The 15,804-nt window shown below is 43.2% G+C and overlaps 1 protein-coding gene across 2 annotated transcripts; it reads left to right on the top strand.

The window, feature by feature from the left end:
- The first annotated feature begins 541 nt into the window (after window positions 1-541).
- On the top strand, window positions 542-15,103 carry cdc42ep4a (CDC42 effector protein (Rho GTPase binding) 4a). Of its 2 annotated transcripts, none has more exons than XM_059348306.1 (2): window positions 542-802; window positions 11,940-15,103. In XM_059348306.1, exon 2 carries the CDS (start codon window positions 12,059-12,061, stop codon window positions 13,115-13,117), a length of 1,059 nt encoding a protein of 352 aa, XP_059204289.1. In that variant the 5' UTR covers window positions 542-802; window positions 11,940-12,058; the 3' UTR covers window positions 13,118-15,103. The 2 variants fall into 2 exon arrangements, with proteins under 2 accessions (XP_059204289.1, XP_059204290.1); XM_059348307.1 differs by lacking the exon at window positions 542-802 and adding an exon at window positions 9,978-10,959.
- Window positions 15,104-15,804: the final 701 nt, after the last annotated feature.

Here is a 15,804-nt window from a genome sequence, read left to right as displayed (position 1 = left end):
ACTGTTTTGCAATTAGATTTTACATTTTGAGATTATATCTTTAGGTTAAAAAATAATGGGCTGTCCAGTCTTGTATCCCTTCAAAATATAGATGACAATGGGCAAACATAAAATAAATGTAAAGGCTCATCTCCACAAAAAGTGCACATTTCACCAACATCAGCAAACCTGAAAATTAATTTATTAAATGGGTAAATATTATGCAAAATTTTAAAATGTTATTTACTTATTTGAGAGACAGAATTGGAATGGACACAACCATATTCTAGGCCAGTTTATTCCGTTCAATTGTGAATCCAAAAGGACTTTCCTCTGGGGAAAATCTTATTTTGTCCGTGTAAAATTTTCCTGATATGCTTGTTTGTGCATTTTTCTATCCATTATATTCATAGTTATACTCAATGTTCAATCTCATCGTGTGTCATTAGTTCATGACACAGATCCGCCTTTAAGGGAGTAGGAAACGAGGCTGTGTGAGTGGCCCCATGCTGGCAGCCTGTGTCTTTAAGGAGCCTGTAAAGAGGGCGTGTTCAAGCACACTACCGAGGCAGGAGGCATTGTACTAGTGACTTATTGCGCTTCAGAGCAGCAGCATCGCTTCTGTGAATGCGGTGACAGCATCAGTAATTTCTATAAAAAAGAGAGATAGGCCTATCCGTCTAACAGAGTTATTTGGATTAGCAGAGAGTTTGATCTGAGCGCTTTACGTCTTTTTTCCCCGTTTGATGAATGCGCCCCTATTGTCAACCTGCTGGGGGCCTAAAACACAAGCAGCACCCGGCTTTATGAATGGGGATGCTCGGTAAGTGCGTGCGCTTCAATGTCTATACTTGCACTTAAACTTCACCATATAAAATGCACCTTTTGTCTTTGTTTATACTGCTCAAATGTGTATTTAGCAGCGCTGCTTTATTTATCGTCTCAGCAGAGCGCATGGTGCGCAGAGCTTTTGTGGTCAGCTACTTATTGTTCTCCTGCCATTGACCCACCCTGAATCACAGCTTTATTGTAACGTGAGTGACTGCCTAGACTGATAAATGCAAGTGTGCTGTCAAATGGACACTTAAGAAGACGTAGGAGCATTTATCTGTATTATCGCGAGAATCGAGGTTGTTTGTCTGCAGCCTCTCAGAATTAACATTAATATCTTGATCATATTAGCTTATTTGGGCATGTTTTGAAGCTTAAATTGATGCATTGATTTATTTATTTTTTGCCTTGATCTCCTTTCACCAAAGGGAAACTCTCATAGGCCTTATATTAGAACAAAGAGTGAGCTTAAAATATTAAATTTAAAGCTAAAAACGCGTATATTGAGTGGATGTAATGCATGTGTACACAGGCAGGTTTTTTGTCAATACTGGAGCATTTTGAGACACTTGTGTTAACTTCTTCAAGAGTGAGAGAATTGTTATTTCAGGTAGTAGAGGAAGTGGTATTGGCACACTTGCATGGACTAAAAAAAAACAAAAAGTCACATATTGCACACTTTCTGCCCCGTCATGCTGTGCACGCCTGTCATGTTTGTTCAGTTCATTACCCACGTATCCCAGAGCCTGTTTACTTGGCAGTGCTGTTCGGTTTGCTTGGCAGGGGCGTCACGGTGGCATCTGATGAGCTCATTGACTGGGATAATAAGGTGATGGGCCCTCAGGTCTACAGGCCACCACCACATCACCACCATACAGATAAGACCTTCTCAGTCATTGTTTGAGGAGATAATGTTATCAGACGTCTCTGCTTGTGAGGCAAATTGGGTGGCTTTCTTTGTTTTCGCAGGTTTAAATGTGACTTTTGACCTGTCTCATCCAGCACACACAGAGGGCTTTGTGAGATGTCAGATTGTCCTGCCTGGACGCTGTGATGGATTTAGGGTGATGACACAGCAAACAAGCAAGTCTTATCGCCAAGATTTATGTGTCATAGGCTTAGGCTGTTTACTTTTTTCCACAGAAGTGCCTCTGAAATGGCATCCGCAACAGGCGACACATTTCCAAACCAGCCTGCACAAGTTTTGCTCCCACTACTTTCCTCTGTTTCTTAAATTACAAAGCGTATAATTGCCTACAGGAGACATGGGTTTAGTGCCTGAAGGTGAAAGTTATCCTTCCTCCGTGTGGTGTTGGACACTGTGCCAACCACTCTGTTATTGGACTCAGCACAGTGTAGACAGCATTGGCTGGCTCGCAGCCCAGGAAACACAACCTGTTCAGAATTGAGTCCACAAAAGTGAACAAGTTTATGTGCCTCACTTTCATTTCGGAGATAATCAGCATCTCAAAATCCTTCTGCGGTGATGTTGAAGTGCAGCTTTAGTGTGTTATTTGTGGCCAGTGAGTGTATGGTCGTGCACCCCTGTTTGAACATGTCTGCAGTTTGTGTGCTCATTTGTGGCAATGTGTGTGTCCTGTCCAGCCCCTTCACATTCCAGGAAATACCAATATAAACTGAAGGCCTCAGAGGATGGTGATAGTAAACCGCTGGATTATTACAGAGGACATGACGGGCCTTTTTGAAGGATGTGCAGCATAAGTAACATGTTGGGTTGTTGTCATTGTTGAGTTACTACCAAAAGCCTATGAATGTTGCATAAAAATTCCAGCACAGTGGAAAATTTACTAGTTGTTGAAAACTTTAATTCTCTCGGTACACAATTTATGGTTTGCTAGTTTTACATAAAGCAACAGCTCATTAGTACCCAGCCTGCCACTTACATTTTTTGTTTTTTCTATAACCTTGTTGTCCCAACATCAAATTCTAAGAGTGTCTCATATTTCAGTGTGTGAATGCTGTGTTTGTTCCTGTGTCTTTTGTTTGGGGGCTTTGTTTTCTAGTCAGACCCAGCATGCTTTGCATTGTGACCCAGTAGGCTGGGGTTGGTACTGTGAGCCAGAGGAAATGTGTATTCTTTCTACCATCCTGTTTCCTTGTTGTAAATCTTGGAATCAGTTGATATGAGTGTAGCAGTGGACAATGACACTGCACAAATATTATAATGGCTGACCAGGAGGCTGGTATTTGTTGACAGCATAGTCTTTTCCTTTGTCTCTGTCTGTCCCAGTCTTGGCTCCTTGATTTGTATTAATCCAATAATTGGATTTTAAACTCTGAGAGAGAACGCTTATTATCCACTCAAGAGTGAGACGGTTGCCATGCACAAGTCAAGTGGTTTCTCCTTTTTTCTGGAGAATAAATTCTTTGACAGCCGTCTGATAGCTACTTCTTTGGCTTTGCTCCAGCGTGTGCATTTTGTTGCTTTTCTGCCGTTCTGACCCCCATAATTATGGCACTCTCGCACTTTAAAGTAAGATTCTCTGAATGCCATAATTTCCCTGCATTCTTCCCACTCAGAAGCACAGGTTTCCACTCGAGTAACCTCGCTCCTCTTCTGCAGCTCTTAAAAGACACCTGGCCAGTGTGTGACAGTCTGACCTGGGTAGCAAACAATACGACACCTGGACCCAAGGCTGGGCCTGTCATCGGCTGTGACTCAGCTGCAGTGATAGCGTAAGGCCACATTCAGACAAGATCTGGCAGTGTGGTAAAAATGCAGGCAATCTCATTATTTGAGTGGGTTTAATATGTTTGGGTTGCGGTGGCTGGCATCACATGTGATGCTGAACCAAAAACTTGTAGTGCAAACTCAACTGACATCACACCAGCGAGTTGGTGAGAGAGTACAGAAACATTTTCGCTGGCTGGGAGAAGGGGGCCACAAACAACTTAAGTGCAACATCTCTGGCATAAAGCTCAGTTTCTTGTCTTGCTGCTGTAAAATGAATGAAGCTGCCTTCAAGGGCAATTGGAAATGTCAGAACAATAACCGTGAAATATAAAGTCTACTTGTGCTTCATTTGGGGGGTTATAGTTATGTCATTTAAGTGACTCTGGCTAATTGCAGCACCTTGTGACCTCATGTAAACAACACATCAGTCAGTACGTTGACATGGCACAAATTATTGCCTTAACCCATTGAAGCCTGGAAAGCGGATACGTCGTTTTGTAGTATTTGTATAAGCTCTCAAATATGTTTTGAATTTCATTTCCATCTGCTACAGAGGCTGAAAAATCTATTATTTAGTAGGACGCGTTGACAATTCTGTTGAATTTCCAGAAAAACTTCAGGTTTTAGGGGCTTATTTTAAAATCACCCAGAGGTTTTACAGGCGTTTTAGGCGTCAATGGGTTAATCTGACTATAACTGGACAACTGAAGTGTATGTAAACATGTTAGTCCAACTCCGATTAAGACACCCAGATTATGCGATTTGAATAGGATTTTCACCAGCATGTGTGCATTCTCTGCCCCATGGGCCCACATTAACCCGCTGAAATTATGTATATCGCCACCCAGTGTTAAGGAGGAGGACACATTCCCGTCAGTTATTTGATTTTCTCAGTTGCATGTAAACTGGGACAAGGACAGAAGTCCAATTAGACATCAAAATCGTTTTTTGAGCATAGCTCAATTAAAGTGTGCATGTAAACGCACTGAGTGAGGCCCTGAAGTGTGTCGGCAGACTTGAGATGAACGGCTGGCTAGTCAGCTAGCTTGTTGGCTAGTCAGCTAGCTTGTCATCTAGCTAGCGTTGCAGTTTGCTGTCCTCAAAGTAATCCCTTAGTGGCAGGAGTGAGCTGAAGGGACCAGAACCAGGTGGCAACAGTGAGTCTGGGTTGCAACTTTGTGCAAGTTGGGTCTGCTACAACAGGTTGATATTACAACAAAACATAAAACGGTCTGCCCACCATTGTGTTATGTCGATGGAAATATCCGTTTAGTTTTGTTTCTATGGACTCTGCTATCTGCTGTGGAGAAGATGCGCTTGTGTTCAGCCTAAATGAAAGTTGTTGAACCTGAGGCACTCCGTGTACTGATGCACGTTTCATTTAGTTGTTGGACACACAGTCCCAGCAGTGGCCCACAGCCCTGTAGATTATTACATAGTGGAGATATGAGCTGTGTTTGTTTGGTTAGCCCATCAGTAACACAGTATGATGGAGGACTTGTTTACATTACGAGTGGTCAGGAAGGGCAGTCTGAGTAGATTTCCGGAGAGATGGGAGGGTTTACAGCCTCATTTTCTCCCTGCCCTTCCTGTGGACATATTCTTTAACACGCTAACACGTTTTTTTCTGTGAACACTTCCATCATTTGTGGCTATGCTTTTGAGAAGCAGTGGGCTAATTGCCGTGTCGGGGGTTACTGGTGTCGGTCATTTATCTCACTAGTAATTAGTCAGATTCTTGCAATTCTGTGTGTATATGTTAAAGAGTGCTCAGACGTCTTTTGTGTGACATGAGCTTTATTAAAGACGTGGAGCTGGTCTTTGACCTTGCAGGTCCAACTGGATGAGAATAAAAAGCCTGCTAAGGTTGTGGGCCAAGGCTCATTATAGAAAACATTCAAAATAATGTTAAGTGGTTATTTCTGGCTTGCTCTTGTGTTGATGCCGCCAATGTCAACCTCCACTCTGCTTATTCTCTCTGATTGTGTTGAGATACTCAAAATGCACGAGTAGTGCCAATGTCTGCCTCCCTCCATTTGTATTTAGATGGCATGCCGAGCGCACAGATGACGTTGATGTCGAGCCATGCTGGCTGCCATTTCAGTCGCATGTTTGGAACTTTTTTTTTTATTCCAATCAGAGATGATAACACAGAGCGGGGAATGAACAGTATTGTTTGTGTATAAAAGGGTATTGTCGAGCCATGAAAATGATGTATCAGTCTTGTTTAACCAACAGAGCACTTTTCATTCTTGAACGCGGTGCAGTGGAGTACCAGCATTCTTGTCTGCCATCCGCTGTTTGTGTCTGTAATAAAAGCTGTCAGTTCCACCAAAGTGGAGGACGGAGAGAAAGAGATGGAGTGTCGTGTCTGGAGGCTGTGTCGGCTGTAAATGTAAAAGAGACGAGTCATCTCCTCTCGGGTATCAGAGGTCAGATGGTACACGTCGGGATGACTCGCTGCGGGCCCATTCTCTGCCAGGAACCCTTTCATTGGCTGTCGGGGGTCTTTTGAAAGCATCTCTGCTCTGTCCCGGTCCTCATCTGTCCATCACTTTTCCTCCTTCTCTTTGGCTTCTCCGACCTGCTCGTAACTAATACAGACTTTTATAGCTGGCCTGCAGTTCCACACTGATATCATGGTTTAACAGTCTGTTTAGGTGTTTAATCATGTACCTGAATACTGAAAGCTATTTTTAAACACTTCTCTTGTAAGTTTGTTCTTCCAGCCCAAACTGCTTACCTCAAATATCCCACTCACTGATCTAAGGATAACTACAGTGTTGGTACTTACTGATTTGAATGCCAATTCAAAAACCCTAAAGGCACTTTTATTAGCAGGGAAGCTCTAAAAAAATCTGTTGTGCTTTGATCCTTACTGAGCAGAGTGTCCTGCTGGGCGAGGTGTGACATTAGCATAACACACCAGCTTGCCAGGTATGTGTGGGGAAGGAAAAAACACTCATATGTGAGGTTTTTTTTCTGTCTGTGTTTGGGAAAAACACACAGGTAGGCTTTTTATCTTCTCGTTCCTGATCTCAGAGGAATTATTCTTAGTTTGTGGAAGACTTGTGTTAGTGCTGTTGTGTGGGGTTGCACAGTTTGAAGACAAGCATCTAATTGTGATTATTTTGACTGATATTGCAATTGGAGGGAATTATTTTCATTTTCATTGAAAAACATATTAGAATGATCATGATGTGATTTGTTTTGTTTTGGGCAAGAATCTCTACCAAACAAATATTTATTTTGTCTGTAAAATACGAGAAGCAGAGACATCTCTGAGCAATGCTTAATTCAGAGTGGTATTTTGACAATACCACTGGATATTGCACTTGTCTGTAATGCTTTTAGATAAGATTTTGATTAAATGTGCATCCCTATTGAGGTGTTTTTATTCATGTCTTTATGATTAAAGACATCTCATTTTGGCCTTCCTAGTTGGATTATATAAGGCTCCTTATTGATATACCTTTCAGTTATTTTCTTCATCAATTGATGAGGGTTTTTTTGGCCAAATGATAAAAAATTGCCCTTCACAGTTTACCAGAGTGCAAAGTGACGCCTTCAACTGCCTTGTTTTTTGTCAATTAACGCTCCAAAAGTTTAAAAGACTAAGACAATAAGTAAAAGTTGAAGAAGACGCAACCACAGTCACATTTTCACAGCCTCCATGCTGCTTTAAACTGTCTACTTGTCTGTATGTGCCACACCAGAAAACAAACCAAGACATACGTATCTATTGACCAGGAGGTTTTCCAGCATTTATAAAACCTGCATACATGTGCTAGTTCTGATGGGAAACGGGTTTTGTTTAAGCTCTAAATCTATCAAGTGTGATAAAATGGTTGGTCACAAAGACAAAGCAAACACAGACAGCCCGTGGTTGGTATGAACATGCTCTGTTAGCATGCCTGACATTTCCCCATCATTTTCAGCATTTCACAGTAACACATTTTGGATTTGCCTTGCTTTTTACATCACAGAGGATTTCCTCTTTGATCAAAGTGAGCCCTCGGCTTTGTGCTGTATTGGAAGGGCATGGTGAAGAGAGGCGTGTAAAATGTGGGGGGCAGGAGGGCACTGGAGATACCCTGTAGGTCAACAACTTGAATCAAAACACCACAAGCAAATGGCATGCTGCTTAGAGTGCCATAAAATAGCCCATTTAAGCAATGGCTAAATCTGGCTTTTATGGAAGTGGGATGGCTTTATTTGTACATTTTCATTAGAGCAGTGTTTTTTCTCTCATTGCTGTATTTATCTCGGAGGGCAGCTTGAGCTCGATGTTGTTCTCTGTCTGTATGATTGAGAGATAATGTAATTTCCACTGTTTGTCCTTGGGCTGCTCCTTGGTAAATGAGATATTCAGCCCCGTTAACTGAGTTGTAGGCAGATACCTATCTTCCAGAGGCCATTTGTCAGGTTAATTACTGGAACATGTGTGTGCGAGCGTGTGCTGGCCTATTACTAACCAATACCTCCTGCACTTTAACATATGGGACTGAATGAGTTTTCACAAACAAATGGGATGTTTGCAAAAGGTTTGATCATCAGTGATTTTTACAAGCGGAGCAGTTTGAGAGGCCAGTAGGACGGAGGAAACTAGCCCGTGTTTTTTACTCTCATTTGGGCGCATGTGGCCTCCCACCCCCCAATGTCTTTTCACCCTCAGGTCATGCTGTTGTCCATCCAGGTCAGTGGCTTCAAATGAAGCAGACAGAGCGCCCCCCAACACAGCAGCAGGCATCCTTTCCCAGACAGTAGAATACACACTAGACAAATTAAGCACAAGAGAGATGCATCAATACTCAATCAGGGAAATGGTCCATTAGTCATGTTTGAGCGTGTGTCTGTGAGTGATCCCTTGTGTATTAGTGTTGAGTGGGCCGTGTGAGAGAATTGACAGGAAGTGAAAACCTACGTCGTCTTAAACACACTTTATTCAGGTTTAACAGGAGACTTGTGTCACGCATATAAATGCAGGCTTCTGATGCTTTTGTATGATAGCTGAGCGGTAAAACCGGATTGGATGCATTTTAATGATGTCAGTGATTTTTGAGTCATATCCTCAGCATGCTTGTGCACTTCCTGTGATGTTTGCAGCATTTCCTTCATGGTAAAATTATCCTGTGCAAATATATCATAGGTTACACTCTGACTCAGAACTCTCTCAGCTTTTTAACCCCTCAGTACACAGGGTTTTCAACAATGTCTTGAAAGTTTGGTTTTCAAGATTAGAAATATGTTTGAATTTGAATATACATGAAGAAACATGTTTCAGCCACACAGTCACTCATGTTAACCAAAAATCTTTTTTTTTTTTTTTTAAATGAATCAATCTACCTTCATATTGTCTCCTGGCATGTTGAACCAGAAGAGCTAATTAAGCTAATAGCTAGATAATTCCTCTGTTGGTCCCTTTCTCTGGAAATTAGAAATCATTGAATGAACATGATCAAAAGATACAATCAAAATTAATTTTGAAAAACTATAAAAAATAAATAGTGTCAAATTACAGTGATGCCTGATGCAATTGATTGATTCTATTAACTTTTTTGCAATGGCATTTACTAATTAAGACGTGAAAATTACAGCTTAGAGAGCCTGGAAATGTTTGTTTTACCTTGAAAGTGCTTGGAAACTGCTTCACTTGTGCTCTTAATAGCTATATGCATGAGTAAAAGAACCCATTTCTGTTTACCTCCTTTCTACGTTATTTTGGTGCTTTTCCCTCAGAAAAAAGTGGGTGTATTTTTTCTTCCCACAAAGTAGTGGCTGTGACTGTATGATATTTAAGCGGCTTTAGAACCCTCTTTAGACCCAGGCTAGGTATTTATATTGATAATTGAGTTATGTGATCTATAAACAGAGCTAACATTACATTTCCCATGACATAAATACATTTGGGGGGAAATGGGCTGGAATATCATTTACCCAAGCAGATGTGAAAAGATGAGAGAAGTAAAGCGGCGTTGGCTACGGTTTGGAAGAGTTCCCAGTGCGCTCAAGTTTATCACTGCATGCTCTGCTGCTTTTTACTCAGCAGTTGAGAAATACCACATCCACACTGCAAGACCGGTCAGTCATCTTCAAAATCATATGTCATTCAAAGGGCTCAAGGTCTGTAGGTCAGTGTGGAATGTGTGTGCATGGTTTCCGATTTCGCCATCAGAATGAAATGATGCAGATGTGCCTCATTGGCTCGTCCTGTCTGTTTCTGTCCCACATTCTGTGTCTCCAGTGGGTTCTCTGCTGCAGCCAGACCCCGAGTGTTGTGAAAGTCTGTTTATAAAGTCAATCCCCCTGCTGTGACCCCGTAGTTCCCACGCTAACTGCTGCCTTCTCAGGCCCTTTTCCACTTTCTCATTCACGTGCACACTCACACGTGCATGTACGTACGCACAAAGTTATAAATACTCCAAGGCTGTGAATCAGGTTTGTGGCTGCTAAAGGCCTGTGCCGGTTCTGGTTTAGATTCAGCTGATGAACAATCTGCCTGGTGGTCTGTAACAAATTTTTGCACCCATGTCCCTGCAATGGGCACCGCTGAGCTGTTCAGCCTGATCCTGGCCCGGGGGCGTGAGATAGAGGAGTGGGAGGCGGGCTTTCTACGTCTCCCCTTGTTTCATCCGCTGGTTGTTTTTCCTCGCCTGTTTATGCCACCCAGAAGCTAACTAGTCAGGAAAAAAAACTTTGTTTTCTGGCTGGGTGTGAATTATTTCCCTCTCATTATTTTCCAAAAAAACAAAACCGAGCATGGAACTTCAATAATAAACATGTTTCTGCGAAAAAAAATGCTTTTGTTTGTGTGTTTTGGCACAAAACCATTCGGAGTTGATGGAAAGTTTTCACACAGGGTCTCACTCAAAAATGCTGCACTCATGTATATGTTACACTCGATATAGATTTCCTTGACTACAGCACCAGAACATTTGTATGTTTTTATTAATTCCCGTTTTACCAATACAAACACACACAACATGGATGGAGTGAAAACACAGCAGACATCCCATTAAAAGGGTGTATTGTACGATTTGTGGGTTGACACAGAAGGAGGCCATGTGTGGCATGCTTGCATAGGCCTGAAGCTTTCCGCAGCCCCTGACAGGAAACGCTGTTGCTTGCGTGCAGGAGGGTGTTTCCATGGAAACCAAAGCAGGTGAGAGCATTAACAGGAAGAAGAGTGGAGGCTCAGCTGGCAAAGACGAGGGGGGTGGAGACAGAAGAACGAGGTCAACTCGCTAAAAAGCCTGCCACTTTAAACAGCCGAAATCTCCCAACGGCACAAAAACAACTCTGACTTAAATACCTTTTGAAGGCTTGCCTGCAAGAAATCTTAAGTCAAGGTTAAGTCGCTGACTGTTTTAATGATCCTCCTGTCTAAGCGTGGGCAAACAAAGAAAAAGAGGCACTATGTGCAAGTCAGAGAGGGGCACGCTGCAGACGGCAAGGTAAGCACTTTCTTCAGGCCTGCTTACGTGTAACCATAGAGACTTTCCACCCACAAGTCAGAGGTGCATGTGTTTCTGATGTCTGCCTGTCTGTAGAAACTGCTTGCACTTCATTTTTGCAGACCACCGTGACCGTGCTCTTTTTTATGTGTATGTTGTGTGCCGGGATGTATCGTTAATGCTACTTGTCCTCCAGTGCAGCACCTTGCGGAAGTGGCAGTGATGACTGTCACCCTGTGGTGAGGTTTCCTCTGTCTGGGCTGCACGTTTCAATAATGCAGACATGTTTTGTATCGACTTGTCAGTCACAAACCTTTAGGAGCTTAAAAGAAGAAGACTCTTTTTTTTTTTTCTCATGTCTCTGATCACATTCTCAAATGCATTTGTCAAAACAATGCTTCGGTGACGGTTGAAATGCATACTCAGTTGAGAGGGGTATCATTGTTCTTGTATAATTGACTTTGTCTGTGACTAGAAGATTAGCTTTTAGTCACACACTGAGTGCCGTGCAGTCAAAGTTGAGCTTCGCACCAGAAAATCTCTGGCAGCCCTCAACTATCCTTCTGCGATTCATGTTGGTCTGTGGTTGGTGTTTTGCTCTCAATTATAATGCAGTTTTAAAGCAGAATCCTGTGGTGTTCCCTATGTTTTTTTTTTCTCTAGTGCATTTCAGAGGTCATCACACAGAGATGTTGGTAGAGTGCTGCTTATCATTATGGAGTTGCATAATTGGTAGCTTCAGCTCTAGCAATTAGTGGAACATTAAAATTCTTAGAAATGTTTAGAAATTAGCTTTAAAAGCCAAATGTACATATTGTACACAATGTAATGTGGGTGTAAATGGATGCCTATAGATGACCCTTATTTAGTTTGTTTCATGTTTCTTTTGGCTTTAGAGACTGTCTTTGGTAGGGAGATGCACTTTATCAAAGGAAATAAATACATTCTGTGTGTTTATTCTATTCTATTTTCATTTCCAGGTTCCCAGGCTGACTGCAATTGAGGAGCATCAATATTCATATTCAAGGTGTCCAACAAGGATTATTTTCAGGATTTGCAACCTCTTCGTGACCTCTTTGTGCAGAACAAACCAGCCACCATGCCGATCCTAAAACAGCTGGTATCTGGCTCCTCCCAGACCAAGCGCCGCTCCCGCATGGACCTGACCCGGGAGATGATCAGCGCTCCGCTGGGCGACTTCCGCCACACGATGCATGTAGGCCGCAGTGGCGACGCGTTTGGAGACACCTCCTTTCTCAGCACCCGCTCAGGAGAACCTCCCCCCGAGAACACTTTCTTCCCCCGCTCTCCACGTCCGGGCCTCCTGTCTCGCACCTTCAGGAGCAGCAAACGCTCCCAGTCGGTGACCAGAGTGGACCAGCAGAGAGACAACATGTTGACCCCCGGTGGGTCGCCCACCTATGTGAAGAACGCCATGTCTCTGCCCTTCCTCAATGATGAGGACAGAGGGGACAGTCTGGTGGCAAAGAGTTTGTCCTCCAGTCCTTTAAAGCAGCAGGGGGAGGTGGACAGCAGGGGCGCAGCTGCAGCCGCTCACTTCCTGGAGCTGGAGGAGCGTAACTTTGGGGTGCTGACTGAGCTTCCGGAAAGCTCTCACCACTACGGAGGCGGCATGAAGCACGCCGAGTCAGTGATGTCTTTCCATGTGGACCTGGGGCCCTCCATGCTGGGGGACATCCTGGGGGTGATGGAGCATGGGGATGATGACCTCGGCTATGAGGAGGGCAAAAGCAGCGAGGGCCGCGCCTCGCCGCCTCTCAGCATCCACGGCGAGGAAGAGGATAGCATGGAGAGAGAAAAAGACGAGGATGCAGAGGAGGAGATGGAAGCAGAGGAGGAGGAGGAGGAGGAGGAAGTGCAGCAGCAGGCCTTGATGCATCCAGCCAGCTCCGAAGATCTCGGCCCTGAGAATGTAGGTCCATACACCCCCGAGTACACTCCCGAGACTCGTCCCAAACACTTGCAGCACCTGGACAGCTGCTCCATGTCCAGCTCTGGTTCTGCCGCCCTGGATGAGAAACCAAACAGCCAAACCTATGCAGGAGACACAGACAGCGCCACCTTCAGTGCCCCGCCGGAGGAGGAGAGCAACTTCTCCTCCTTCTTGGAGGATGAAGACGATGAGATCCGCGTATGAAAAAAAAAAAAAATAGGACAGAGCTCTGGATGGGTTTTTTGTGAAACTAGCAAGTCCTTTGACAGTGTGGATTTGCACTTGAACGGAAATGAGACACTGTAGTCGGGTACTGTGGGAATGGGACTGTGAGGGAAGACGGAGGACGCTTACTTTGTAGGTCTGCAAGGAGACAGTGACTGCTCCTTTTTGGATGAGCCCAAACTCCATCTGTCAGAGAGCCTTACCCTCCACTGTCTGTCAATCCGTCTCTCCCTTTTGAACACTGAGGGAACTGACATGGAAGAGCAGCCACTCTTTGAATATGGAACATTCCAGAAGTAAGCAGGGAAGACGGGTTAGAAAGAAACTTTTAGGAAAAACACTTTCCATAACTAAAGCTCAGTTCACGCTCTCTCTCTCTCTCTCTCTCTCTCTCTCTCTCTCTCTCTCTTTCTCCTCTTTCCTCTCACTTGACGCGTCACATGTGCTTTTCTCATTTGTTTCGCCTCTTTTCTTCTTGTGCTTGCTCTTGCTGGCTGTGGGACATCATGAGGTCTGAGCTGAACAGAAGGCCTCTGTCACCACAGGATCACTGGTGGGTATCTTGTCACAATAAAGGGGGCTGTGTTTGTCACTGGAGTGTGAAGCCCTGCCTTGAGCCCCTTTCATCTGGAAATATTATAGTAAAGTGCCATAGATCTGTCGGAGTTTTCTCCCTTATGTAACTCAGGGTCCTTGTGACGCTGCTCAAAGAACTGCCGTTTCCTGCTATAAAGCTGGACCACAAAGCCCCAAAACCAAAATTCTCCTCTGCTTTTAATTCACTGCGGGCGCCACACAGGCTTAAGCCTCAGTGTAAATTAGAGAAAAGCAGGGTTGTAAAGCTAATGAAGATGCATCGGCCTAAATTAAGTATAAACCATGGTGTTACTACAGGAAGCCAGAGGTGTGAGGAGTGTGTGTGGCACCCACTGGAGAGGCATTGTACATTCTTTGTTGTCTCTTTTCCAGTGAAAAGATTCTATTCTCTAGCCGTAATGATGATTTTACAGATTTTCTATAACTGAGGTAAATTGGCTATCTTCCTCTTACTAATCTGTCATTTCAAGTTGAAACTGAAAAGCGTTTGATAACCACTTCCTTCCTTGTTTTCATACATCCGAGCAGCTGCAGTGGTGCAACCGAACCGTGTAAAACATTCTCATTAGTCCAGGGGCTGTCTTTATGTATAAAGCAGTTTCCACTACTACTCATGAGAAAGGCTTGAGGGTATTTATAAATCAGTGCACCAACAGCAGCCGCAATTAAACCAGACACTACTAGTATTCTCTGTTTATTACCTGTTGTTTTTTATCTTTGGAAAAAAAAAATCTTTGCTATGTTTATTTTATGTCTGTTTATAGAGTGGATGAAAAAGAAAGACAGCCAGCAATAGATGCAAGAGCCTTAAAAAAAAAGAAAGAAAAGATTGCTATTTTTATGCAAGTTGCATAGTCATTGCAGCTTGACTGTATCTCTTGCATCATTAAAAGCCACGGCCAGAAGTACTGAGGCTCCGTTGCGCTGATTGATTTCTCTGCCTTAACTGAAACTGACAGATGTGCCAAATCATAATTTTCGAGCCAAAAATAATTTCAGTTGTAAAGCTCACTTTTGGGAGAGCCTGTCAAATCTGTCTGTCACTTCTTTCTCTGTATGGGTAATCACTGTTGAATTTAAGTTGAGGCTGAGTTTCAGCAAGGAGGTTAAAAATAGAAATAAATAATGTCAAATCATGCAGGAAAAAAAAAAAGAATGGATTTGCATAACTGGATATTTATACTCCCAATTACTCATACACTACATGCTATATTCAGGTAATTTCTAGGGTTAACAATTGTGTGCGAATGGGAACTTGTCTGTTGCCCTTTCTGTATAATGTTGTATATTAAGCCTTACTTCTTTACTGTTACCTTTTTCTGTATTATCCAAAATAACCTATATTTTTCAATAAAATCCTGAACGTTTTTCCTGCTGCATATTTTATTGCTGCTTTGTCCCAGTGTACCAGGAGATAATGCAGTGTAAGTGGTACTCAATCAGCAGCGTTAACAGAGGAATTCCTTGACTGCCTTCTCTGTTTCCTGTCACTATTCTCTAGGCTCTCCCAGAAGAGGAAGGAAGGAAGCAATTGAGGCCTAGTTGGATGTGTCTCTTAAGTATTGGCTATACAAGCTGAGAATGCTATGATGACTCATGAGTAAATGTGTGAGAAGAGTTGGAATGTAAGGCTTATTTTAAAAAGCTTTTCTATCTGTTACTCTTATGGAGCAGCTATATTCTCATCAGCACAGACATGGGAAGGGGTGACAGATGGATGGAGGGAGGAAAGGTTTATCATCGTGGTGAGCTGCATTCATAAACAGTGATGAAACGGTTGATTCTTCTCGCCCTGCTGATTGGAGGACGGATGAGTCTGGCAGTCAGGATCCCACTCATCATCAGGGGCTCACAACTCTTCTGTCACATTTCATTTTTACACACTGTGCTTTGGCTTTTCACACACTAGTGAGCCTCTCAGGGCTCGGTCAAAGTTCAGTGCACTCTGTTTTGTTAACACGCGCTTTAGACAGTTCAAGGTCTCACCTTGCGGCATCGTCCTTCCACATTAAAACTGCATGCTGAAAACACTGCTCCATTCTTCTTCTGTGTCTTTTTTTTCACCCTCT

This window comes from Centropristis striata, chromosome 13, assembly GCF_030273125.1.
Source record: "Centropristis striata isolate RG_2023a ecotype Rhode Island chromosome 13, C.striata_1.0, whole genome shotgun sequence".
Classification (NCBI taxonomy): Eukaryota; Metazoa; Chordata; class Actinopteri; order Perciformes; family Serranidae; genus Centropristis; species Centropristis striata.
The sequence above is the reverse complement of the archived record's forward strand: the minus strand, read 5'-3'. Positions and strand labels throughout refer to the sequence as shown.